The sequence below is a fragment of the Aedes aegypti genome, chromosome 2 (assembly GCF_002204515.2).
Source record: "Aedes aegypti strain LVP_AGWG chromosome 2, AaegL5.0 Primary Assembly, whole genome shotgun sequence".
In the NCBI taxonomy this organism is placed as follows: domain Eukaryota; kingdom Metazoa; phylum Arthropoda; class Insecta; order Diptera; family Culicidae; genus Aedes; species Aedes aegypti.
Genome location: NC_035108.1, coordinates 307194825 through 307221386, shown reverse-complemented (window position 1 = coordinate 307221386; position 26562 = coordinate 307194825). Strand labels below are relative to the sequence as shown.

The window sequence follows — 26562 nt, the reverse complement described above, 5'->3', positions numbered from 1 at the left end:
CCGGTCAGTCAGTCAGTGACGGTGATCGCGAAGCGAAAAAGGGCAACACAGCTCAGCGGTTCTTCCTTCGAGTTATCGTGCTAAAACAAATTACTTTCTTCGTAGAATTTCTCAATTAATTAGTAGCAGGTAAAAAAAGATTAACGACGCACAATGTCCGACATTCAGACACTAGTTGATATGGGATTTCCCAAGGAAAAAGCGTAAGTATTGTGTCCCGTTTTGGTTTTGTTCCTCCGGTAACAGGAATCAAAAACTTCCAGAGAACGGGCCCTCCAGGTCACCAACAACAAGGGTGTGGAAGCGGCCATGGAATGGCTGCTGGCGCATGCCGATGAGGACATTCCCTCCGGCAGTGGATCGTGTTCGTCCACCACGGAACAACAACCGCCGGCCGAAGAAGGGACCTCGCCGGATGCCACTGGAGGAACGGCCACCGAAGAATCTGCTCAGGTGGCCAAATCTCTCAAGTGCGACGAGTGCGGCAAACTGTTCAAATCCCAGGACGAGGTCGAGTTCCATGCGGCCAAAACGCAGCACAGTAGCTTTTCCGAGTCCACCGAAGAGAAGAAACCGCTGACCGAAGACGAGAGGAAGGCCCAACTGGCCCTGCTGGAGGAGAAGATGAAACGGAAGCGCCAGGAGCGCGAGGAGAACGAAAAGAAGGAAGCCCAGGAGCGGGAGCGGCTGCGAATCAAGTCCGGCAAGGATATGCTGGAGGCCAAGCGCAAGCTCGAGGAACAGGAAATGAAGAAGGTGATGGAGCAGCGGAGGCGCGAGAAGATGGAGGAGAAGGCCGCTCGCGATAGGGTGAAGGCGCAGATCGAGGCGGACAAGGCCGCCAGACGGGCCAAACAGGCTGGGTGAGTACTGTGGAAAATATAACTCAGCTTGTAACCAATAGTCGAACTATTAACAGGTCTCTTTTTAGAGACTGTCTCTATTTTAATGCAAGTCTCTAAAAAGTCTATTTTTAATGGAAGGTATTTAAAGTTTTTTTATTAACCAAAATGGTTTCTAAAGTTACAGCCAACTCTCCTTAACTCGATATTGAAGAAAGGGTATTGCGATCCAGGAGATCATTCATCCAGGAATTCTTCCTGGAAATCTGTTAAGAAATTTTCCAAGAGTTTTACAATAAATTATACTATTGATTCATCATTAATTTTTTTCAGAAATTTATCTAAAATATTTTCGTAATGAATTACTGCTGCAGAAGTGGTTCCAATGAATTATTTTTCATATGTTTTGAATCAATTCGGACAAGTGTATGAATGTTGGCTATGTAAAACGGTGTATAACCCACTATGGCTGGCGTATGGCCAAAACCGGTGCTTCTACCCTATACGATTTTCTCTAGGCGTGAACGTAGATTTATTTTGAACTTGTATATTTTACATTTAGGTGTAATTTACAAACGCTAACGAATTAAGGCCAAGCCTTCTTTTTCATTAGTGGTTTTGTGACCGAGTCTCGGTTACCGATAATCTGTATACCTAAAATTTGTCCCCTTGATGCTACAACTAGATAACTCGAAATTTGAAATTTTTGACTTCAATATGCCAAAACATTTTTATTAATTAGATCTGTAAAATACCTACATCTCATAAGCGTGTGATTCAAAATACACAAGTTAATGTTTATTTTTCAACCATATCCTCTGCGATTAACCGTCACCTTGTAAAACGGTCATATTTTCAAGTGGCACATCCCAAAATTTTGATTTTCGAGTTATCTAGTTGTAGCATTAAGGGGACGAGTTTTATACATTTCTCGCATACTCTGAGATAACGCCCTAAAAGCCATTGGTAGCCACGTGTGTAGCTCGTTGTTTCTGAGCAAAAGAAAGAATAAGCATTCAAACCAACATCACGGGCAGGTAGATAATGATCCTTTCTTCCCCATAGCGTTGTTAAATAGCATGAAAATCCTTTCAAATGCTCAGAAACTACGAGCTACACACATGGTTACCTATGGCTTTTAGGGCGAGATCAGAAGTTATGCGAGATTTGTACATTTAATGTACAGTGGAAGTTCGTTATAACGACAACTTTTATAGCGACAAAAGCTCTCTATAGTGACATTTTTCGATTCCTTGAAAACTATTTTAATGTAACTGTTCTCTATAACGACTTTTCCTTATTCTGACGGTTTCTTGCGATGTCTTTATAACAAGCTTAGACTGTATATAGGGGAAAGTGGGGCAGTTCGGCCACCTTAAGGAAAAGTCGATAAAAGTGCTGAAAATATTATGAATTTTTTTAATGTTTGCATGATTTCCAACAATTTCAAGATGAATACACTAGATCCGCATGATTTCCTTTGTCTTATAAAGTTCACGGATGAATGATGGATTTTTCAAAATTTCTCATTTTTCGAGTCGATTTTTTACTGATGGGGTAATATGAGCACCCCATTTTTGATTGCAAAATAGTCTCATATAATCTAAAAATTCAATTATTTTGTTACTACACTTGAAAGTTATTAGTATTTATAAATACTTCGTGCAAGAAGATATATTTTTTTAAAAACATTCTAACAGTCAAACATCATCATTCAGAAATGATGAAATATAAAAGGGTCATTCGGGGCCATATGGCCAGTTTTTTCGAACATCATTTATTTATTTTTATTCGAGTTTTGAACATTTTCTTGTAACATTGCTATTGCTTCATTTCCTCATCAGCTTTGGGGTTGCATGTTATTTCAGATGAAATTTGTGGAATTTATGCAGTTTTAAGGGGGTGCTCATTCCACCCCATTGGCCAAACCGCCCCGACTACCCCTAAATAGGTGAATCTGTGAGAACATACAGAAATTATGCAGATCAATATACTGCCCATAAATGCATGTCAGTCCCTTGTTTGCTGGATTTCCTATTCGCATGGGACAATTATGCGTTTATGGGCAGTATATGGATGTACGTTCAGCAAATTGACAAAATTATACAGACTAATACAGATTTTAAAGCTAGATTGACCATTCGTTGAATACTAAATATTTGACAATAGTGTGTTTTATGTGCCAAAAATACTTCCATTTGATTTTGCCGTAAATGACCAAATTATATACGCGTAACAATCGGTCTAAAATACTTTGATCACTCTACTTCAATAGCTTCTCGTAGGCGTGTACAGTGAAGGTGTTGTTTAACTTGTATAGTCTTACATTTAGACGAAATTTACTATCCCTAACGCCTTATAATGCTACGCGTTCAACAAGACTTCAAACGCAAACCGTTCACGCTAAACAAAATTGGGGTGGGTAATGTCTGTAACATTACCGCGGGGTTCACGTAGGACTACTATGGACACAACTTCGATCAATTCTGGGTCAGACTCTTACAACAGTGCGGTAGCTTTTTGCAGATGCTAGGATGTTTGATGATGGATGATAGGTGCTGTGATTGGTTTATGGTTTTAAGGGAGATCTGTCATTTGGTTTGGAAGCTTTTTCAGAGTTTCGGATTTCAAAGTAAAATACTTTAAAATGGATTTGATTTGATTATGATGTTGATGTTTGAATAACAGTGAAGTTTGAGTATGAGTGTAGTGAAAGATTATTACGGTAGGGACCCGATTTTATCAGCCCCTCGATGAATTTTAAGGCAAGCATGAGAAAAAAGCTCTATCATGTGAATGTGATCTACTGAGCACAAAAGGTTTCATGCTGTTTAGCTGTGTAGAGGCGTATGGCCAAAACCGGTGCTTCTACCCTACTACCGAATTGTGCATGGAATGAACTATTTTACGATGACGTCACGCTCGATGTGGTGTATCGTATAGAATGCACGAAAAGGCTATAGAGGTCCCCAAGCAAACTGCCACGAACACCAACGCAGAATCAATCTTACACAAGTCGATTTCCTCAGAATGAAAACGTATCGATGTTTGCTTGACGTTATTGAGCTTTCGATCAACGGCAGGCCAACAAGGAAGTGGTTGTATTGCTGCAATTCTGTTTATATTTTGATTCTCACAGCAAACAAAAGCAATGTTGTGACAGTTCTCACAGCAAACAAAGAAAATTTTGTCCACATTGCACTACTACGCAGGCAACTGGATTGGTCTATATACCTACCAAAGTGGAGGCTACCATCAAAATTGTTCCGCGTGTACTCAGTACACGATGCGACCTCTGGTGTAACTTTTTTTAGAGCGACTGACGGAAGGTTAATATTGGCAATTAATCACTTGCAAGATATGTATCCCTTCATGGTACAGTGGTAAGGTGTCCAATTCCCAATCTAAAGGTGTCACGTTCAAGGCTTGCTGGACACTGAACACTGGACTGAAAAAGTCGTCCCAAGTACGCATATACCCTATTAAACATTTGACAGTTTAACAGCCGACTAAATTGGTTGAAAAATCGGTCGATTGTTGCACCGACGCTTATGGAAGATTAACACAGCGATCAACTGACTAATCGCTAGATTAAACCGGGTGACCGAGGAAATCTGATGTTTAGTACGTCAATTTGCTTGGATTTTACTTAAAATACCGATTTATCCACCTATTTAGTAGGATTGCGTCGGCCCACCCTATTAAATCGGGTGATATTCGGTTGATCCCTGTGTTAATCTTCCATAACATGCAACAATCGACCGATTTTTCAACCAATTTAGTCGGCTGTTAAACTGTCAAATGTTTAATAGGGTATATGCGTACTTGGGACGACTTTTTCAGTCCAGTGTTCAGTGTCCAGCAAGCCTTGAACGTGACACCTTTAGATTGGGAATTGGACACCTTACCACTGTACCATAAAGGGATACATATCTTACAAGTGATTAATTGCCAATATTAACCTTCCGTCAGTCGCTCTAAAAAAAAGTTACACCAGAGGTCGCATCGTGTACTGAGTACACGCGGAACAATTTTGATTGTACATGCAAAGCTAGGCAAGATAGGATATAGATGTCTTAGGCAAATTTCTTCAGTTCATCGGTATCAATTGGTCAGTGGACAAAAAACACTTTGGAAACATCCTCATCTTCCTGTGGCCATTGGATTGTGCCCCGGGGGAACCGATGTAGTGGACATTTCGCAATGCAACATCTCGAACACAAATATCTCAGGATCTAGATTTTCTAGCAAGATGGTATCTTCGGCAAAGTTGTTCAGTAGGTCAAGGGCTAACATGTGATAGGCTGGCTTTCGAAATTCCACCACCAGATGGTGCTAGTGAGCATTTAATTTTTCATACACCGATATCTCAAGATCCTGATTACCTAGAAAGATGATGTCTTCGACAAAGTTGTTCAGTAGGTCAAGGATTAACATATGATTCGTCATCAAACGTCAACATCCCACCGCAAAATCGCTAGTGTTTGGAGGGGATTTTAACCTCCAAATTGCCAAATAACCTCCAAATCATCACCTCCAAGTCAGTTCTAATTTCCTCCGTTGTATGAAATATGGTGGCGCGTCGATCGTCGCAAGTTTATCGTTAAACAGTCAATAGGCTACCTAATAAGAAAAACTGCCACTAGATGGCGCTAGTGAGCATGCAATATTTTAATCACGAATATCTCAAGATCCCGATTTTTTAGAAAGATGGTGTGTTCGACAAAGTTGTTCAGTAGTTCAAGGGCTACCATGTGATAATCTACTTGATTCGAAATTCTGTCAATAGATGGCGCTAGTGAGCATGATATTTTTCGAACACAGATATCTCAGGATCCTGGTTACCTATAAAGTTGACGTCTTCGACAAAAGTGTTGAGGTTACACTGAGAACAGCGTTGCAGTTGAAAATACTATGTTAGAGGGTTAAGTTAAATACACAACGCCACTTGATTTGTGCAGACTAAATTTGCATTTATTTCAAATATTTTGTGTATTCAATTTTACCATGGTACCATTTCGACAGTAAAAATTACTATATCATGGTTAAAAACTTGCAGCAAGCCAGTATCGAACCGAGGATCTTGCGATTGTCAAGCGCGAACGCTTACCGCTCGGCTATCGATGCGGTTGGATTGAGAGGGACCAAAACGCAAATAAAAAGCGCTCTTGATAGCTCAATCTTGAATGGAATAGTAAATTTAAAAACTTGTTCATGGTTCGCATTACTTCAACGCTTGTTTCAGTGTACGGTCTTGCATGTAATAAGCCACCCAACTTGAAATTATACCAAAGATGTTTAGTAAATCAAGGACTAAACATGTGATATGCAGTTTTATTTGGAATTCTTCCACAAAACGAAATTTTCGAATGCAAGTATTTCAGGATCCTGATTAGGAAAATAAAATTAGATTACAAAGATGGTGTCTTTGATGAAGTTGTTTTGTATATCACGGGCCAACGTGTTAAGTGGAAAATATACCTACTCAAAATTCTTCCACATTCAATTCAAAATGCAATGTGCTGCTAGATTTCAAATACTTCCATCAGGCTAGGGAAAGAGATACTGGTTTTTTTTTGTTTTTTCAAATACATAATCTCAAGTTTCCGATTATTTTGAAACTTGACGTCTTCATCAAATTTATTAGGTAAGGAAAGTGCTCACATGTAATTGGCAATTATATTTTGAATTATGTAACCCTGCGCCAGTGAGCATTTAATTTTCTGAACATCTTATGATACTGATCATTTGGGCTTATCAATACACGTTTTGTCATATGTTAAAACATTTCGCTACCAGTAAATTAATAGATAAGCACAAAATAAAATTAAACATATAGGGTTCATTCTACTTCAAATTCTAGATTAAAATTGAACAATAATATGTTTATATTTAGTAGAAAAGTAGGACGCAAACTTCTCGTTGCTGGTGATAATCTAAATTCGTTGCTGCACATCTCGTGAGAACAAACTTTTTTTTTTTTTTTTTTAGCATTCTCGCACTTCTAGCAAAAGCTAGAAACATTCACCATCCACGGCTGTCTTGGCGCCGATTGGGATTTGGCTCTGTGGTTCTCATTCGTATGTCTTCTATAACTACTCCGGCTCGCTTGAGTTGTTGTGAAAGAGGAAAAAAAAGGGGAAAAACTCAATCACACCACATATAATCGGCTTTTGGAAAGAAGCCTATGTGTCCCCCGGAACTACCTCATGGTATTACTTCACATTTCACTCCCTGGTTGTTTACAAATAAATTCGAAGTGCTCTTTGTGCTAGTATAATCATAATATGGTTATACTAGCACAAAGAGCACTTTGAATTGATTTGTAAACAACACAGGCAATGACTATAACATTCGAGGTGATTCGAACAATGTTGTAGTGTGCGTTCCATCCCGTGAGTCGCCATGAGAGACCGAGTTTCTCATATCACTTTGCACTAACACACATCTTTCTTCGTTTTTGTGTAACAGCTTCCTACCGCCCATGAGTGCCATAAATTCTTTTGTTATTTTGACTTTTACTGTGCGCCGTGTGTTGGTGCTGTCCCGGTGATTACCAAGGGTGAAGAGCGATTGTCAAATGGAAATAAAAATGAAAAGCCGCGTGTACTAAGTCTAACACCAGTTTTAAGGCTATTATTTGCATTATTTAAACCAATAAATGTGCTTGAAATATACTGTTTGAAAGCAGAAAATACTACGTGCTACTGCAGTATGCTATTGACAATTTTATCATAAAATTCAGTTGAATTCACAGAATAGATGTTCTCTAGAAAACCGATTACGCCTTCATCATTATTTGATCGTTATTTTGTACTATTGTTTACCTTTTAGAATCACTGACACGTTCGGAATATGCATAGAAGACCTTCCGAATCACCTGATTTGAGACGTCTCGTGGAAAGACCTATTGCTCAATTATAACCACCATTGACAGTTCTTTGATTTCAGCACAGACAAAAAGGCGTCACACTCCCGATTCGTATATATCCCTTTCGGGACGAACCAGCACAATTGTGCTGTTCGACACCCATGACATTGAATGATTATTTAAGCCAATAAATCATTGTTTTACCAAACTTTTTTGATTTCGATTATTGAATAGACCATTTCCGTCAGACCTTACCCCATATTTTTATATTTTTCTTCGAAAGATGACCATTTTTAATGATTATTGGCGTTTCAAGATCTAATTTATATGAAGTCCTTATTTTCTTACAATTTTTTGAAAACTTGGAAATTCACCACTTTTTGATGTCAAAACTGTCGTGCGGCACAGTTGTTTCAACCCTGTGGGTATACAAAGTGGAGATTTTTCCACAACTTTTAGTCATACCCCTGCGTTGCGTGTTTGTAGACATGATGAAATGTCACTGTCAAATCGGACAATCACGACAATCAACAGAAATGAAATAATCCATGTTCTGAATCTACAGTCAACTTTCGTTCGTTGCACTAAGCCCGTGGCCCGATTAGTGAAAGACTTTCACTAATCGGGCTAAGTTTTGAGCTGTCAAAACACCGATTACAATAGAAATTCAGGGCTACCAACATCGACAAATTGCGGTTTATGTCAGAAAGTGACGCTTGCCTTCGTTTTAGGTGGGCTATAGCCCACTTAACGGGAGCCCAATTAAAACGAAGTGCAATTAAACGTAGTGCAACGAACGAAATTCAACTGTACTCAGGTGGAGAAGATCATCGATGCGTGCCATTGTTCCTCTCTCTTATTCATCCGCTGTGCTTATGCCGCGCAGATTGTGACGTCACTATTTGTATTGAATAAGCACAGCGGAAGAATAAAAAAGAGCTGATGGCTCGCATCAATTATATTTGCCATCTGAGTAAACCAGAACATTGCGGAGAAATCAGTCGCAAGCTCAGATGCATATTTGTTATCAAACTGCTACCGGAAGCCTTATGGTTCCGCTTCCTCATTAATTTTCCAGAACCATAAGCGCTTCCCCGTTTAATTTACCCCTCTCATAGGCCTTCCTGAAAAAAATGTAATTCGCAGTTCCTCCAATCTGATGGTTTTCCTCCACAACAAAAACCTTCACGACCACAACAAATATTTTCCCCGTCCGCAGCCGCTGCGGTGCTCCACAATAGTTCCCAAAAACGGTTCTGCTCCCCACCGGCGGACGGCGGTAAACTGGAGGGAGCGACGAAGATTTCTCCATGCGACAGCATTTTGTTCTGGCCACTTAATAACCATGCATGGAAGCTGGGGGAATCCATACTGAATGATGGATGTGCCAATCGAGGACATCTTGTATAGTATTGCGTATTTACAGTTTGGAAAAAAGGTTCAAAACATGGTGCTACGCTCATCGCCAGCCCTCAGTCGACCACAAAACCGGAAGAGAGCAATATTCTTCGTATATCAAATTGGAGCATCACAGCAGCTCCAGGCAAAGGAGATGGTATTCGCTTCCACCAAATTAGTCACCAGCAAACCAATACAGCATCTAATATATAATGTATTAAAACATGAATAAAGCTATAGATGGTTGTACGCCTGACATAACCTCGAAACTCCAACATTTCTAGCAGTGAATGGCAACTCCTTATAAAAAAAACAATTTCAGCAGGAAAGTCAAAGAGCGGGACAGTCAATATAGGTTAATGGAAGAGAGACTAAGATGAAAAGTTTTCCGTGATGTCACCATGTACACTTTCTCTATCATGATTGATCCGAACCAGCTGATCAAATATTCACCACGACGTGGAGAAAAAATTATAGGGCAAAAAGGGGTCGCATAAAAATCGGAGGGAAATAAATAGTAGGGGACCGAGGGGTGAACTAACGTGCCGCAAGTTTTTCATTGTTTTCTAATAGTTAGAGGCTTCAAAACATATCGGTTCCTTTGGAAAGTCTGTTCAGTAAATTGACAGAAAGCATATAAGCCAATAAAAATTTTTCACGGAAATGGTCTATTATCATTGATACTTGTAATTAAGCTCAAAAACTTTTGTTTACATCGTGTTTAGAAAACACCCGCTCAGGGTAAACAAAATGTAAACAAAGACCGTAAGAATTGAAAAAGTTTTATCTGTCGCAACTTTTCAACTATTCGTTTTTTCTAGGTATTATGCACAAGTACGAATCAAGAGTGAAAGAGTCATTCTTTGAAATGGTGAAGACCAAATGTGAATTGATTCACACAGCAAAGATTTCTGGAGGGACAAAGTAGGACCAGCACAATTGTGCTGGTGCCGGCACTTACCCGGTCGATGTTCGTTGTGGACTACCAATTTTCATATTCAGTATTTTGATCAAGTTAAGTGGTTGAATCTAATTCTAATGTCCACTTCTTCTTCTTTCTGGCAATACGTCCCAACTGGGACAGAGCCTGCGTCTCAGCTTAGTGTTCTTATGAGCACTTCCACAGTTATTAACTGAGAGCTTTCTGTGCCAAATGACCATTTTTGCATGTGTATATCGTGTGGCAGGTACGAAGATACTCTATGCCCTGGGAAGTCGAGAAAATTTCCTTTACGAAAAGATCCTCGACCGGTGGGATTCGAACCCCCGACCCTCAGCTTGGTCTTGCTGAATAGCTGCGCGTTTACCGCTTCGGCTATCTGGGCCCCTAATGTCTAATGTCCACAATAGTGCTTAATATTGTATTGAAACATGAATGAGTGATTACATACGAATCATAAAAATTATGTACCGTACAAAAACTATGTAACAGAAAACTATAGCTTTGGTGTAAAATCTTTCTTTTATAAGTCCATATTTGAAATAGATTGGGAATCACAATTATTGTATTAAATCGCCTATAGCAAAGTTTAAGAAGCAGTAAAATTTTTGGGGAACGTTCAAAAATTACGTCAATCATTTGGGGGAAGGGGGGATACGAAAGTGTGACAGTGCATGTACTAGGGGCTTGGGAAAAAGCGTGATAGTGAGCATTGGGAGGATTTAGATAGACTTGAAAACAATGGACGGTTCTATACCATTTCCCGGAGAGACATTTCCCGGAAATCATTTCCCGGATACCCCATTTCCCGGAATGACCCATTTCCCGGAAAACCATTTCTCGGAATAACACACTTCCCGGAAAACTATTTATAGGGCTCTGCAATGTTTTGATTTTTTATGGGATTTTGACATTTACTGGCCTTGTTGTTTACAAATTTTATGTAAGAGTAAAAGAGAGAGGATGAGTTTTGTGCAGTGACCCATTATTACATAAACTAAGTAATTTTAAGGCAACGTGATATATTTGATATTTTGATTTGAAAAGCAGTTTTAGTCTAGAAATCTCGGAAAACAATGAACGTTAACGTTTGAATCGTCCCTTAGAGCTTTACATCTTCCTTTGTAATCTAACGGTCTGCGAAACTTTAAAAAATCATGGCAAACCAAAAAGCCTGCCGATCGCAGCTGTCTTATGGATTGCCTTATTAGAAGCATTGTCAGTTTCTTTATTTTCAAATCTGACAATTTCCAAATAATTGAAAACATTCGAAAAAAAAATTTGATTGTTTCATGTAATTTTTCAAATAGCTGGAATATGTGTAACAATTTCAAAAAGCAAATTCATGCTTAAATATGGTTAATGAACTGATTTTGACGAGGCGTATTTAAAAGGGTTTTTGAATTCCCTGTTAAATGTTAACTATCCGTCTTAGTTCTTTCAGTCCTACAAAGTACTCAAAACTAAAATTGCAATGACGTAAATTCAATTTTAAGCAAAATAATCGTTGTAAAAAATAAAATTAGGAAAATTTGATATTGGGGGCTAGATAGCCATAACAGTAAGCTCAGCAAGACCATGCTGAGGGTCGTAGGTTAGAGTCCAGCCGGTCGAGGATCTTTTCGTAAAAGAAAATTTTCTCGATTTCCCTGAGCGTAGAGTATGATCGTATTACTATCTTTTCAGAACGATGGAAACATCGATTACCCCATTGGTTGATTATTTATTCTTTAAAGATTTACTCTTTCTTTTGTTGAATAAGTATCTACATTGAATCTATTCATTGATTTTCTTTACAGGATATTCAAATATTAAGGATCACATATAAGTAAATCAGGATATCCAGCAAGCTTTTCAGTTTGTACTGTTGAATTTATTTTTATACATTAATTTATTTATTTTTTGTTTGTGCAGAGAATTTATATGGTAATACAAACATCAATTGATAAGTAAATGAGAACCGATTAAAAAACTATACCATTTAATTACAACTAGAGTTGATTTTATTTTTTAACGCGTCCCTCGCATCCTCCTTCTAACATTTGACTACTTTTAGCACTTTTGATGAAAGACTTAAATAATTTTTAATGATCTAATGATTAAAACAAATCTCAAACAATTCCAACAAGTATTGGCTATTTTCAATTTGATTTTCTTAGGACTGGCACGCACAAATCATGTCAAGCTTAAAAAGGACCCAACTTTTTAATTTCCTTCTCCACCTTGTTCCGCACTTTTGATGCGACTTCCAAAAAATTTGTAGGGCTTGTCACGCTATGTCTGACCACGTAGTGTGACATATTTTGTACATGACCTGTTACTATCCTTTCCAAGACCAGTTTTGTATTGTTGTATGACGGTAATAACATTGGAAATAATATATTTTTCACTGCCTTCAGTATTCAAAACATTCACCCCTATTTTTGTTTGCGTTCGAATGCTGGATCCGCCGTAAACAAGAATGATGGTGATTGATTAGTATTTAGATTTGACAATGTGTATAGATTTTATAATTGCTTCGTCCCTTCGACGTTTTACCCTTTCGACGTTTTACCCTTTCGACGTTTTGGAATTCGACATTTTGGCATTCGAGATTTTCTCTTTCGACGTTTTGTCCCTTCGACGTTTTGGCCTTTTAACGTTTTATCCTTTCGACGTTTTGGCATTCGACGTTTTGTCTTTCGACGTTTTGTCACCCAACCCATGAGAAGTTGAGAAGGAGGCTTCTGTAACGTCAGAAAGAAGAGGAAATTTGATGGTAATTATTTGCACTTTAAATGGGTCATTCTTGGTAATTAACGTCCAAGCTGTCGAGCAAGGGTCCAAGGGTCTCTAAAAAAATAAACTTACTTTTCGAGTCTAGTACATGACTCTGATAACGGCCTTATAGTGGAGGTCAAATTTGCGTATCTGTCAATAGATACAAACTCTAGTGGAATTAAATGGTACAGTACTATATTCAGTTTTCATTTATTTACAAGTATTCCACTAAAACAATTCGAAGGTTTGTTATTATTTTCAATTTTGATTTTTATTCCATAAATTATTTTTGAGAAAAAAACCTTGTATAATTTTTGAGGATATAAACAAACATAGAAAACCTGGATGGTTTGGTTGAGACTATTAGTTTTCACACATGTATGTTTACCCATTTTTCTATGACGTAGACTAGTTCTTGAATCATAGCGATAAACGTCATCGTCACCTAATGCTTTGAATCTTAGAGAAAATATGAAATATTTTTAAAATCTCGTACATTGTTTTCGATCTATTCATAAAATAAACCATATGTATTAATCATATGTATTAATCATATGTAATTAAAGTACATAAAAGAAATATTTCTGAATTTTTGGGTCACCCTATTCCACGAAAGAGCACCCTAATGACGAAATAAAAAAAAATACGGGTCCAAAATTTTTTAAAAAGGCATGACTAGAACAATTTTTTAAAAATAAACAAAAAAAATATTTTTTTTTTTGAACATCGACTGCCTTGGGGACGGACCAGCACAATTGTGCTGGTCTGAATTTGACCCTAAAAAGTTCATAGATTGATAGAAAAGCCAAAATAAAGAAAGTTTTGTTCTACGAGATGATGAGTTTAAAAGGTAAATTTTGTAATAATCACTCAAATATGGTCCGTCCCGAAAGGGATATGCGACCAACTGCAGGCTGCAGCGCTCGCGTCGTTTGCATTTGACGTTTACACACTACCGCCACCTGTTGGCCCATCGGCCAAACAATGTCATTTTAGCATCGAGCTTACACGTTTTCGCGGCAATATTAATATTAGTCGATGTTCCATAGTTCGATATCGACTCATGAAACCATACTTAAAACAAAAAATCATAATTACTATAACGCTCCCTTTTATCAGCTTTCTAAAGAAAATCTGTTCCATGAGTCGATGATCTTTTGAGAATCGACTGAAAATTTGACTGTACTTGAAATTCTGAAGTACATTCTGATGGGATTTTCATGCTGAGGAGCACCGTTTTTGAATCAAACGGTTTATTACATGGTAAACATGCTTCAGTCTTGGACAGAATAAACAACTTAGTTGAAGACGTCATTTTCATGATTAAGCAATCACGATCCTAGATATATGGGCTGAAAATATAGCATACTCAGTAGCACCATCTAGTAGAAGAATTCCCAAACAAGTGTGGCCCATAACAAGTTTGTACTTGACTTACTGAACTTTTGAGCCGAGAAGTTTATACTTGGATGTATTCGGGATCCTCAGATATTAGCAATCAAAATATGCATGCTCACTAGCGCCACCAGTTGAAAGAATTTTGAAACTTGAGGTTCCTTGCATTTAGGCCTTCATCTTTTGAACAACCTTGCCGATGGGGTAATATTTCTTAGTAATGAAAATATCTCAGGATCATTTTTCTAAGCGATCGGGATCCAAAAAAATCTGCGTTCGAAAAATTGCATCATCAAACGGCGCATCACATGTTAAGTCCTTAATCTACTACAGCGGGGATTCGTTGGTTGGAACACGACATAAAATGCACATATACATACTCATTTGCCCTATGTATGGAGACTTCAACGCGACGGTACTCAGACGTCAAAATCAGTTTGACATCTTCTCTTGACATTCGAATGCTTTTTAGTTGGATTTTTTTCCAACCATCGAGTCATTCCATGTAGCGGACCCCCAACGAGCGAATCCCCACTGTAAACACCTTTGCCGAAAACACCATAATACTAAAATATCGTTATCCTGAGATATTCGCGATCAAAATACGCCATCTGTTGGTAGAATTTCAAGTTGTGTGGCTTATTGCATGCTAGACCTTGAACTATTCAACACTTTTGTCGAAGATGTCAACTTTATAGGTACCTAGCCAGGATCCTGAGATACCTGTGTTCGGAAAATATCATGCTCACTAGCGCCATCTATTGAAATAATTTCGAATCAAGAAGATAATCACATGGTAGCCCTTGAAATACTGAACAACTTTGCCGAAGACATCATCTGTCTAGGTAATCAGGATCTTGAGATATCGGTGTATGAAAAATTAAATGCTCACTAGCACCATCTGGTGGTGGAATTTCAAAACAAGCAGCCTATCACATGTTAGCCCTTGACCTACTGAACAACTTTGCCGAAGATACCATCTTGCTAGAAAATCTAGATCCTGAGATATTTGTGTTCAAGATGTTGCATTGCGAAATGTCCACTACATCGGTTCCCCCGGGGCACAATCCGATGGCCACAGGAAGATGTTTCCAAAGTGTTTTTTGTCCACTGACCAATTGATACCGATGAACTGAAGAAATTTGCCGAAGACATCTATATCCTATCTTGCCTAGCTTTGGATTTATTATCAAAATTGCTCCGCGTGTACTCAGTACACTAGGGCGACCGACGGTGGGTTAATGCATGTTGCATGTACAGCAACACTTCCTATGTTGTTCTTTGAGGCCAATCGTCAGCAGATACCAAGTTTGGGTGGCAATTTTTTCTAAGTTATAGCGATTTCATATGATGCTTTCTTGATTGATATATGATCTGTCAGTTTATACAACTTAACGCGATTATTTGTTGCACTATTTACAACATGTTTTGCTGTCAACACAGATTGTCGTTCATGAATCGTATTGGGGATTTATATACAACTTGTGTTGACATTGATAACGCTTTATCTGACATTTTGCGCGATTCTGATTTTTGACGTACGAATGTGTGATTTTAGATGCACATTCTTATACGATACGTGCATCACGCTACAACTTTCAGCGGAAAGAAACCCTTTACTGCGATCCGTGTTACACAAAATGAATGATCTCGTCGAATATTCATTCACTGATGATACTATAGTAAAATCGAGGATAATACGCGATTGGCGTATTAACTTCGATGGAGCTTACCACCATGAATGTTCATTCGGTGAACATTCAGTGGATTAATATTCGACGAAATCAAAAAATGTGACAAAGGGGGGGGGGGGGGGGGGGGGGGTGGTCGAAAAAGTTGAAATTTGGCGTGACATAATTTGTGTACCACCGGTCTTATTAGCGTTTTGTACATGGTGCATTTGGTGCGGGGGTGAATCTGTCTCGACCGCAGCTTCTCTCGAGCCCATAGTAGGCGTGACTTCCACTAATGATGCGTCTCCGTATTTCATGACTAACGTTGTTATCAGCCGTTAACAAAGATCCGAGGTTGACGAACTTCCGCCTATCAACATGTACTTTGTTTTTGACGCATTCACCACTAAGCCGAATTTTGTCGCTTCGTGTTTCAGGCGGGTGTACAGGTCTGCCCCCGTTCCAAATGTTCTGCCGACAATATCCATATCATCCGCGAAGGAGTACTATACAAGTATCATCCAAAATATCAAATAATCTTTGAAAGTGATTTATTAATTGCTTTAATTTTTTTAACATAGGAATTTCCTTGTGGCTTAAATAATAATAAGGCTGTTTACAAATTTACCAAATGCGTGACGCATTTTGGCGTCTCCCCCCAAACGCCCTTAGTGAGTGCCAACGTGGCCAATCGCACGGTACGGCACTGTACCTAATGTACATTGACGCTAAGCGAACCGATTCAATTTTTATTTTTATGGTATTTAGCATGAAAGTTCCTAACACGTGGACAAATATTTGCTTGTTAAGGAAACCAAAAGAACTGAGCGAATTTTCAAATATTGTATCTGAAACGCAATTCAAACGTTGTCTATAATTTAACATTTTTTTATTAATTCTGGTTGAATCCTCTTCCACATATTTAGTGACTTAGAGATACCCCTGCAGTACAGATTGTATTAAATTTATTTAATTAAACACAGGTAATTGGTATGATATTTACTGGAGAAGAAGCATTGTTCAATTAAGTATGAAATGTTGGAGTCCAAGCTCTCCCTAACACAGACATCATTTTTAATATTCAAACAAGATTCGTAACATGTGTAATATGTACAAGCAAAAGTTCCTGTTAGTAATGAATTGGTGTTGATACATTACTCATCTATTTTAGTGAAAGCCCTATTGCTGCCGCACCGGTCCCTGTTGCCACTACCCCTACGGAGCCCAGCAAACCGGCCACGCCGAAGACCTACACCAATGCTCGCATTCAAATTCGCATGTTGGACGGCAGCACCCTGGTGGAGACTTTCGACGCCAAGGAACAGCTCGCCGCCGTGCGACTGTTCGTCCAGCTTAAATTGGGCAGCGGCTCGGCTCCGTTCGGCTTGATGACCAGCTTCCCGCGGAAGGTGTTCGACGGAGAGGACTTCGACAACTCGTTGGAAAAGTTGGGACTGGTTCCGTCGGCGGTACTAATCGTGACTAAGGCGCCCTGAGAGACAGTGTAGAAAGGTTTGTGATTTGGAGCAGCATTGACCGTGGCTTCCGGTGTACGAGTCATACAAGGATGTGAGTAATTGTTGAAGCAGACAAAAAACAAGTGAATTGGTTTGGAATATGTATTTATTAGTTTTGTCTAAAAGAGATAAAAAAAACGGAAAAATCGCCTCACTGCTGCTCACTTTTATTTAAATAAAATTGAAAGAAAGCTTTCACAATTCTGAAGCTTAAATGTACTTTATCACACTATGCTGGGTTCAGGTCGTTTCGTTTCCGATTTAATTTCAGTAATTATTAAAGTAAGGGATGCTATTTACAGTCGTTTTTATGTTTGCGTTTTTGGTTAGCCGAATTAGAAGTATTTCACGTTTATTAGATACAAATTGAAGGTACATGACGTAGTCGTTGGTTGTGATTTTAAGCGCCTCAACATGTAAAATAGTAGTGTCTATTTATTCAAATCAATTAAAAACACAAAACGGTCAGCAATGCAAGTCAACGTCACGGATGTCGAGTAGTTTAAGTTGAAATAAGCTGAAAGACGTTGTTTGATAGTGTGAAGTTTCTGTTGATTTTTAAATTGTTGACCACTTGAGCAGCTGAATAAGTTTATAAATATTAACCAAGGTCTTCATCGTTTTGTTCTGATTTGCTTTCTTTCGCTTGAACTCCTCCAAGAATTTCGCGTGTAGATCAAATGGAGACATGTGTGTCTTTTCGTATCGTGATAAGGGTACAGTTGCCGGATAGAATATCGGCTTGTTCAGGTTGCAGTTGGTGATAATTTTTCCCTGTGGCTGATCAATGAAAACGTCCTCGAACAGAATTCCGTCACAATTTTCCAGCTCTAGGTTTTTGTTGAAACAGACGCGTATCTCATTTAAAAATTGCTGTTTTGTTTCCTTGTCGTGATAACACTCTATTGCAATGTTCTTCTGAAGGCGATCTATCAAAACTTGATGGATCTCTAGCACTGTATAATTGTTGCCAGGTAAAACACCTCCTTCTCCAAGCACATCAACCATTGAATGCTGTTGCAGCCACGTTAGGCCTTGACCGAAGTATTTGTCCTCCGTATTCAGTTGGACCATCACGGCTGCAGCGCAAGTTCCATGTTTAAGCCATTCATGACGCCATAGAGAATCATAGGGTTTATTTTTTTCCACGTTAATCCAGAATTGCTCCAGCTGCTTTTCAATGGGATCCAGTTCCGTCACGTTGAACACTGCCGTCTTATTGCAGAAGCTAGGCCCTATAGTGTTCAGTTTGGTAGGCCAGATTCCATGTATGGTCCAGATGTTCTGCGCCGAAGGCAAACCGCAAATGTGGTCCGGACTTTTCTCTCGCCATTCGTAGCAAGCCGTTATGGGCCATCTTTGTGTGAAGATGAGTAAATCGAATTCTGGATCTTCCTCCAACAGGGCTTCATTCTGATCTTCATCAGAAGAGCTATCCTCTTCTGAAGAGCTGAAATAAATAAAAAAAAAGCCTGAATTAATCCACCGATGTTGAACAAATCCCTTCTCACATTTTCATACAGGTATCAGGTGGTTAAGGTTCATTGTTATACATCACTAATTTAGTACCTACACTTGAGTCTCTGATTGTCTCAGAATTACTAAACTTTAGTATGTTGTGATTAATTTCTTTCTGCCACATTCTCTCTCTACTGGCATTTTCTATGTTATTTGTCGATTTGCCTGTCTGAATAATACGGCTATGCCTGAATCCAGCTAAAATTATAACTAGTGTTATATCCACAGCTGAATGAGACAGAGAGAGGCAAATAGAAAATAGTCAAAAGTGAATACATTTCAGCAAGTTAAGTGTATTGTATCTATAGCTTGAGTGTTAAAAAACTACAAGGAATCCCTGGATTTAGTGGACCAACGAAGAAACTAGAACCATGGATCGTCAGAAGGGTGTAGAGAAACGAAGGCTAGAAGGTACAAAGCCAACTTACAAACTGTGTGGAACATCCTCACCAGAGAAGAATACTAGTCGTACAAAGCCAGTATACATCCAAAACGGTACACGACCGGGTTTTGACGAAACACAAGCGCTGCACCAGAGACGATTAGACATATTGCTGTTCTACGCATGTGACGACGAAACCCGCCCCGCGATGGAGATGCCCTAACGGCCGACGGTTCTGTTTGTTTTCCATTGCTTCGAGATCTGTCAGCAGCGATCCGATTACGATGTTGACGAGGTAAAGGCAGAAGGCAAATAACAAGTGGCAGCATAGTGTGAGCGCTCTTCCATCGTGCGAATGAACAATTTATAATTTAAAAAATTATTGATATTCTAAAAATTGTGAAAAATCCTACTTAATACTACTATTTACAATTAGACGTAAGTAAAAATGAATTTGTTAACTAATAGATTTATAAACCCAGAAATTTATTAATTGTAGCCTACTTAACCTAAAATGTCGCCTAAGACATAAAGGGAAGAATTTCGAGGTGTAAAAGGTTACTGAAAAATTGTAAGTACATAACATAAACCTGTAAACACAAATTACATATTGAATAATTACAGCTAAAGCCTATCCTAACAAATACTAGCGTTTGGATTGCTCTTGGAATCGGTGACAACAACGCATTTGTCCCGCGGTCCATAAGGTTTACATAGAACATAGGACAAGTAGGAGTAGAAGAGCAGCATAGTAGTCAGGTTCAGATTAGGTACCACTTCTAGTACCACATTTGGTCCCTTCGTACTGCAAAAGGTACCCAAGTTTGACATATGCTTAATTGATCGAGCTGGCATATATTTTTTCAAACAGTATCTATACTCTTCTTATAGGAGTAAGAAAGGTAAAACACAAAGTTTATGCCGCAAATATGAACAACACAAGTTTTAATTATCATTGATGTGATAAATATTGAATTTTTGCAACATCGGCATGAAACGGACAACTCGTGACGCGTAAACTGATATCTATTCATGACAAGTCCAACCGAAAGCAGTTATATCACGGCAATCAGCGAATTTAAAACTTTTTGTCCTCAATGTGGCTTCGCTTGATATTCACATTTCGCAGGATCGCATTCGCAATTACACTGTAGTCACCTTCGCCATTAAGCAGAACACAGTTGTCAATGTCAGCACTGTTAGATAACGTTGTTTGATTTCATTTTGTCAAAACATCGCAATTTGAATCTTTTTTCCATGATTGTGGCGTAATTAGTCCTATTCCCAGAAAATAATTTCTCCCCCAAACGAATCTTACCTGTCGGCCCGGACGAAACATTGCAAGCTCAGAAAGGCCAAAAATATCGCCAGATGTTCCAATTTCATGATGGATGAAATTTATACGCCGTTGTTTCTTGATTGTCGTCAGTGCTTTCACCTGCCCATTGGATGGAGACAATCTGCAGCAATTTGGGGCTTCTGCTGAATTTTTCTTTCCGCACTGGAGCGCCTTTCTTTCTTGTTGATTTTCGCAATCACACTCTCTGTTGAATAACAAAACTTATCGTCTCGAACTGCGATATGTTGTCACCGTATATGGTTGTGACAAAACGAGTTTTTTTTGTAAATATTCGTCGTTGTGTCTTTTCTTTCGTTCAATAACACCCGGAGATGTTTTTCTTTTGTGACTGAGTCATGTTGAAGCGACTTACAAAATGACATTCCAACCTTATCTCCTGTCTACCGATGGAGTAAACAAACAATATGCTGTCAGTTGAGTTTTAAAGACACCGCCGGGGGGATAGGAATTCAATGAAGTTGCAAGCTTTTCAACCGGGAGGCTTTTGCAGGTTACACCGCAAAATAAAAGTGTGAAGCTTTCGGCTCGGGTAAAGTTTAGGCAAGGAATCGCTCAAAAAAATGCAATCATCATTTTTGAAGATTGACTTCATTGACTTCTCCTGTACCGTTATCGTGCGGCCTCCATTCACCGTGCACATATACAAATTCCTACAGAATATTCATACAATTTTCACAAATCATTCTTTTGTCAGCAAAATAAGATAAAACTGATGAAATGAAGTAGTTTTTGTCACAAAGCATTTTGAGAAACCTAGTTTATGTAGTCAAAATTATGTGAATTCTGTTTGATAATGAGATTTTCCAACACTCTTAGTAAAAACGCCAAAAATTCACATTTTTCATTTTAACGATAAAGTATGAACTTTATAAAAAATTCAACAAGTTTTCACTGTGGACACTATTAGTTAGATGTATTTCATCGTATGAGCAATGAGATTTTATGCGAATTAGATTTTTTTTATTGTGTTTCAATCGAAACCCAAATGCATGGTGAATGGATCCTTTTCAATATACAGTATGGCCCATAAAAAAAATGCGAAAATGGTCATATCATGTTTTATGGTAGTTTTTACATAGAAAATATAAATATTATTCATTACTTGTATTGTTTAATCTATTTAGACTCAGTTTTTTGCTTTGGATATGATTTTTATCTGTTACTTTCACCTCACCAGAGAGGAATTGGAAGCATACCTTCCAATTTTATCATGCGGACGTCGAGTTCAATATCTGTGTGATGAAAGCTTCTAAAACATCAACGATGGCGTGGGATTCTTCACAGGCCTTGTCTCTAGCATACGCCCATATAAAATGATAGAATTGGTTCATACCTGGGTAATTGGAGACTTAAACATATTTTCGAAAAAACGGCTCATTTTTTAGAGCTTTGATTGAACCTTCATATAAATGTAATAAGTGAGGTGCAAAGTTTATCACCAGAGAATACGACAATCAGACGCTGTTTCTAGCTTTGGGCGGACAAAACCTTTGAACTTACTTGCTTTATTACATTATTTAGAATAGTAAGAAAAATATGACAAAAATTGTCCTGGATAGCGAAGTTGTATCAGAACATACTACAATAATCAGAAATTACATTGACTATCAAAAACAAAGAAAATAACGCTTGTGGATGCTATATTCACGTTCAAAAAGTTTTCGCATTTTTTTATGGGCCATACTGTATATGGTTCCTATTACCGTGCATTAGTGTAAAAGGCATGAAATTATTCGGTAATATTAGATTTATTGTTATGTCGTTATTAAACTACTTCATATTTAGTTTTTGAGTGAATATGGAATGGTTTGGACAATACAGTCAAACCTCGTACAACGATTTTAATGTAAAAATAATTATCCATTTTTTACACCTTCTATGATTGTTATTATAAATGAAGATTTTAATACTTTAAAAATTAATGCGCACACTACTAGCAACATAGTTGCTCCGTCAATAATGTTTCTTCAAGATACAAAATTAAATCATGACGAAAACTATACGCACGGTGAATGGTGCACTAGTGTGCACGGTAACTGGTGACATAGAACGGTTCGAGGCGACCTTAACATAACATTTTCAAACATAAAAATGTACCAAGGCTGATTTATCATACTAAAGGGAAAATTTCAAACAGCTATATTCCCATCGTTTCTCAATCAATTTAGTTCATATTTGTGAAACAAACTTAAATTTTTAAAGTGCTTTGAAAAAATAATAAGAATACTGATTAACCTTTACAGTACTGCGTGCCGAAATCGAAGTTTCCGTTTCCGTTTTATGTCCAAACATACTATGCAACGACAAAAATGGTCCCAATTTGTAAAACTGCTTTTCGCTGAATATTTTGACTCCGAATTCATGTTCTACTATAATTAGGCTGTCAAGAATGATAACAAACTCATTATAAATTCATCGAATAGTGATCGTAGAACAGATTGTTTGTAAGCGTTTCAAAAATGCTAAAATCTATTCAATTTTCAATATTCGAGTAGAAAGCATTGAACGTTCTTAATTCGAACAAAAATATCTCTGAAACGGAGTTCAATACTAATACTATTTACTTTTGTATTCATTCTGCTTAACTGATTAACAGAAACTATGTTATTTCGTTTAGTATGTTGCGGGTCCCACACTATCAAAGTTATCCGCATTATCAAAGATACCCCGATTTACGATATTGTTTTTTTTTTAACCACTTCTAGATTTTTTCAATAGTTTTTTGTTTTTTTTTCAGATATCTGATATTCCTTTAAAATTGACTCTCTTGGGATTTTGCCTTTAATAACTTCATAAAGTCCTTCAAAAATCCATTTTTTTTTCTAGAAATACTTGATGAAATGCAACCTGCGATTCTTCAAAAAGTTTGTTTTGAGTAATCCGTGAGAGCTCCTTCAAGAACTCTTTTCGAAATCCTTCCAGAAATTCCATTTTCTTTCTATAATTTTAATACAGAATTTACATCAAGCCAGGAAAACACTGTGAACATCTCCAAGAATTTTCTTAAGCAGGCATTTAAAAAAACTCCAATGATTTTTCTAGTAATTTGCCTTGAATCATTTTAAGATATTATCCTAGCAACTTCTACAGGAATGCTGATTAGGCTTGCCAAATCCTTCAGATATTTTGAAATTGTTTAAGAATTTATATTTTTCCAAGCATTCCTTATCGGATTATTCTGGGTATAGAAGATTGTCAACATCTAGGCAACAACAAACAATTTGACATTCAGAAGTTATTTGAAAAGTTTTTTTTTGGCATCCGGAATAACAAATTTTAATATGATAGCACATTTTGGTATTGTTAAGGCAATTTCAGCTTTTCATGAATTACTTGAGAATCCAAGCAGTTCTAATTTTGAATTTATTTTGATTATGGTTTGCGCGGCCGCGGAAGGTGGCCAAAGCTTGGGCAGGGCATGTTGCAACAATACCAGACAGCAACCCCCAAAGGTGGTCTTTCGATCCAGTTAGGTTGGCAGATTGATTGCACAACGATTTAGCGATTGAAGCTTACATACTTAAATTATTTCGCCAACTTCAGAAAAATGATTTCTCTCGCATAATTATTTTAAAACTTTTTTTAACACGCCTACCTTTTTTGATTCAATCATTCTATTTCATAAACTTTTCCGTATTTTTTTTTATTATTAAACTTAACATTAAAAATAAACTAAATTTTCATCGGAAAATTCAATAATTAACTGTAGAATTTTTTAAACTTGTTGACAACATTCCTGACGATAGGTATACTTCACGGAAAAAAGCATTGATGGGTTTTTGTGGGATTTACTACAAAAAATATTGTTCATTTTTATCGTCTTACATAATAAACAATGGTTTATAAAGACTCGCAGCAAACCGTGCGCGGGCGGTTGCGTTTTGAATTTCCTGTCACGTTCACTTCGTTTCCGCGGTAATTCTCATATTTCTAACTCGGCTGGCAAAATTGGCGGATGGTGCTACACCACTATCAAATGTTTCATGACACATTGTTTAGTTAAGTGATGTTTATAAAAGTATGCTTTTCTTGTATAATGACGAGAATTCATCTCATCAATAGTCATGACATCTGATGATGTCCTTCTTTGCTTATTTTTATGAATGTTGAAAAAAAGAAACATTGTAAGAATATGTTTGATTATTTGAAGCAAACATGAACTGTTCGGTTTGTTCACATTTCATTGCGTGAAATGTATCGACACCGGCGAGAGACGGAACCGCCCATAGAATTTTGATTCCATTTCCTAGCAAAGTATTTGGAGCTCCACGTGGAGATTGCTTCTTCATTTAACAATTCGTCTTGTTGTTCGTCAAGCGATTAAACTACTTGTTTGCTTGCGATCAGGGCTATTTCTGCATCACAGGGCAGGGTCAATTTCTTTTTTCGCGTTTCAGAGAGCGAGCAATGGCGCTTGAACCAAAGCTTGTTAGCTAGGACACAAGGTGGAAATATCTGTGCCCCATCCCTGGAAGACAAACTCGCATGGAGTGACATTAACTTTCTTAGCTGCGTCACTCCCAAAGTTGATTAAAAAAATTCCATTGACACAACACACGCAATTACAAAAAATACTAAATTACATAGGTATACACTTAATTTGTATCCGGTCGCATCACTCGCTTATAGTGAATCCTGTACCATTACCCTTCCCATTATCCATCTCCTTGACATCTATGAAAGCGTCGGTGAGTCGCTGGCTTCTCTTAAAGTAGGTGTCACATCGACATCATCATCATCCTTTCCTATCCTCGTAACGGAGAAGATGGGCTTGGCCGGCAATGGAAATTTTCATGTATTTCCATCTCTGACTTCCGATTGGACAACTATTTTTTCCAAACTTGTTTTCCATAATTAATTGGAATAAGAGTGGTAAAGTTAATAACATGACAGTTTTTAATATGCAATCTACGAAATACTCTATTACTACGCAACGCAACATATTGAGCAATGGTTTATATAAAAACGGACGGAATGTTTACAGAAGGTGTTTGTATCTAACAAATGCATTTGTTGCAAATCCATTGAATTAGCAATGAAATACTATTCCTGGAGTGAATACATCCATAATTGTAAATATTTACAGAATTCGAGACATTTCCAAATTTGGTCTGGTATTGCAGGCCACCTTTTCCTCTTCTTTCTGGCGACAAAGCCTGGAACAAAGCCTGCTTCTCAGATTAGTGTTCTTATGAGCATTTCCACAGTTATTAACTGAGAGCTTTCTTTGCCGATTGACCATTTTTGCATGTGTATATCGTGTGGCAAGTACGAAGATACTCTATGCCCTGGGAATCGAGAAAATATCCTTTACGAAAAGATCCTAGACCAGCGGGATTCGAACCCACGACCCTCAGCATGGTCATGCTGAATAGCTGCGCGTTTACCGCTACGGCTATCAGGGCCCTTTTAAGATAGTTCAATTTCGTACTAGAATACATCATCAAAATATTATGTCGAAATTCGTTTTTATATTTCCAAATTTATGTTTGTGCGCTAAAAAATATTTATCATTTGTTGGGGAGAAAGATCGCATAAAACCCCAATAAATTATGAATTACGCGGCTTAGGTGGCGGTACTGGGGATCTTTCCCTACCACACGGGAACAAATCCATTCTCAAAATCTGGAATCTGAGTCATGATTTTAGGATTAAAGTGTGTTTTTATGTTATGAAAATACACCATGAATAATATTCACGAGATCATGAATTATATCTTCGCAGGGCTGGTAGCAAGTCACTTTTTAGTGACTTGGTCACTTTTTTCGATTTGGTCACTTAAAAGTCACTATTTCCAACAAAAAGTCACTAAAGTCACTTTTTTCAGAAAAATGGTCATTAAAGAAGAAGTAGATATTTGTCATATTTAAAGACAATGAGTGTGATTGGGAAAAGAAAGTGTCAAG

The 26562-nt window shown here is 37.8% G+C and overlaps 2 protein-coding genes across 2 annotated transcripts; one reads left to right on the top strand and one right to left on the bottom strand.

The window, feature by feature from the left end:
• Positions 1 to 17550, top strand: LOC5568802 (UBX domain-containing protein 1). Its single transcript, XM_001658115.2, has 3 exons — positions 1 to 203; positions 264 to 863; positions 17051 to 17550. The coding sequence occupies exons 1-3, from the start codon at positions 154 to 156 to the stop codon at positions 17373 to 17375; spliced, it is 975 nt and encodes a 324-aa protein (XP_001658165.2). The 5' UTR covers positions 1 to 153; the 3' UTR covers positions 17376 to 17550.
• On the bottom strand, positions 17548 to 21021 carry LOC5568799 (ribonuclease Oy). The gene is made up of 2 exons (XM_001658114.2): positions 20615 to 21021; positions 17548 to 18846 (listed from the first exon to the last, which is right to left on the bottom strand). The coding sequence occupies exons 1-2, from the start codon at positions 20680 to 20682 to the stop codon at positions 17955 to 17957; spliced, it is 960 nt and encodes a 319-aa protein (XP_001658164.1). The 5' UTR covers positions 20683 to 21021; the 3' UTR covers positions 17548 to 17954.
• Positions 21022 to 26562: the final 5541 nt, after the last annotated feature.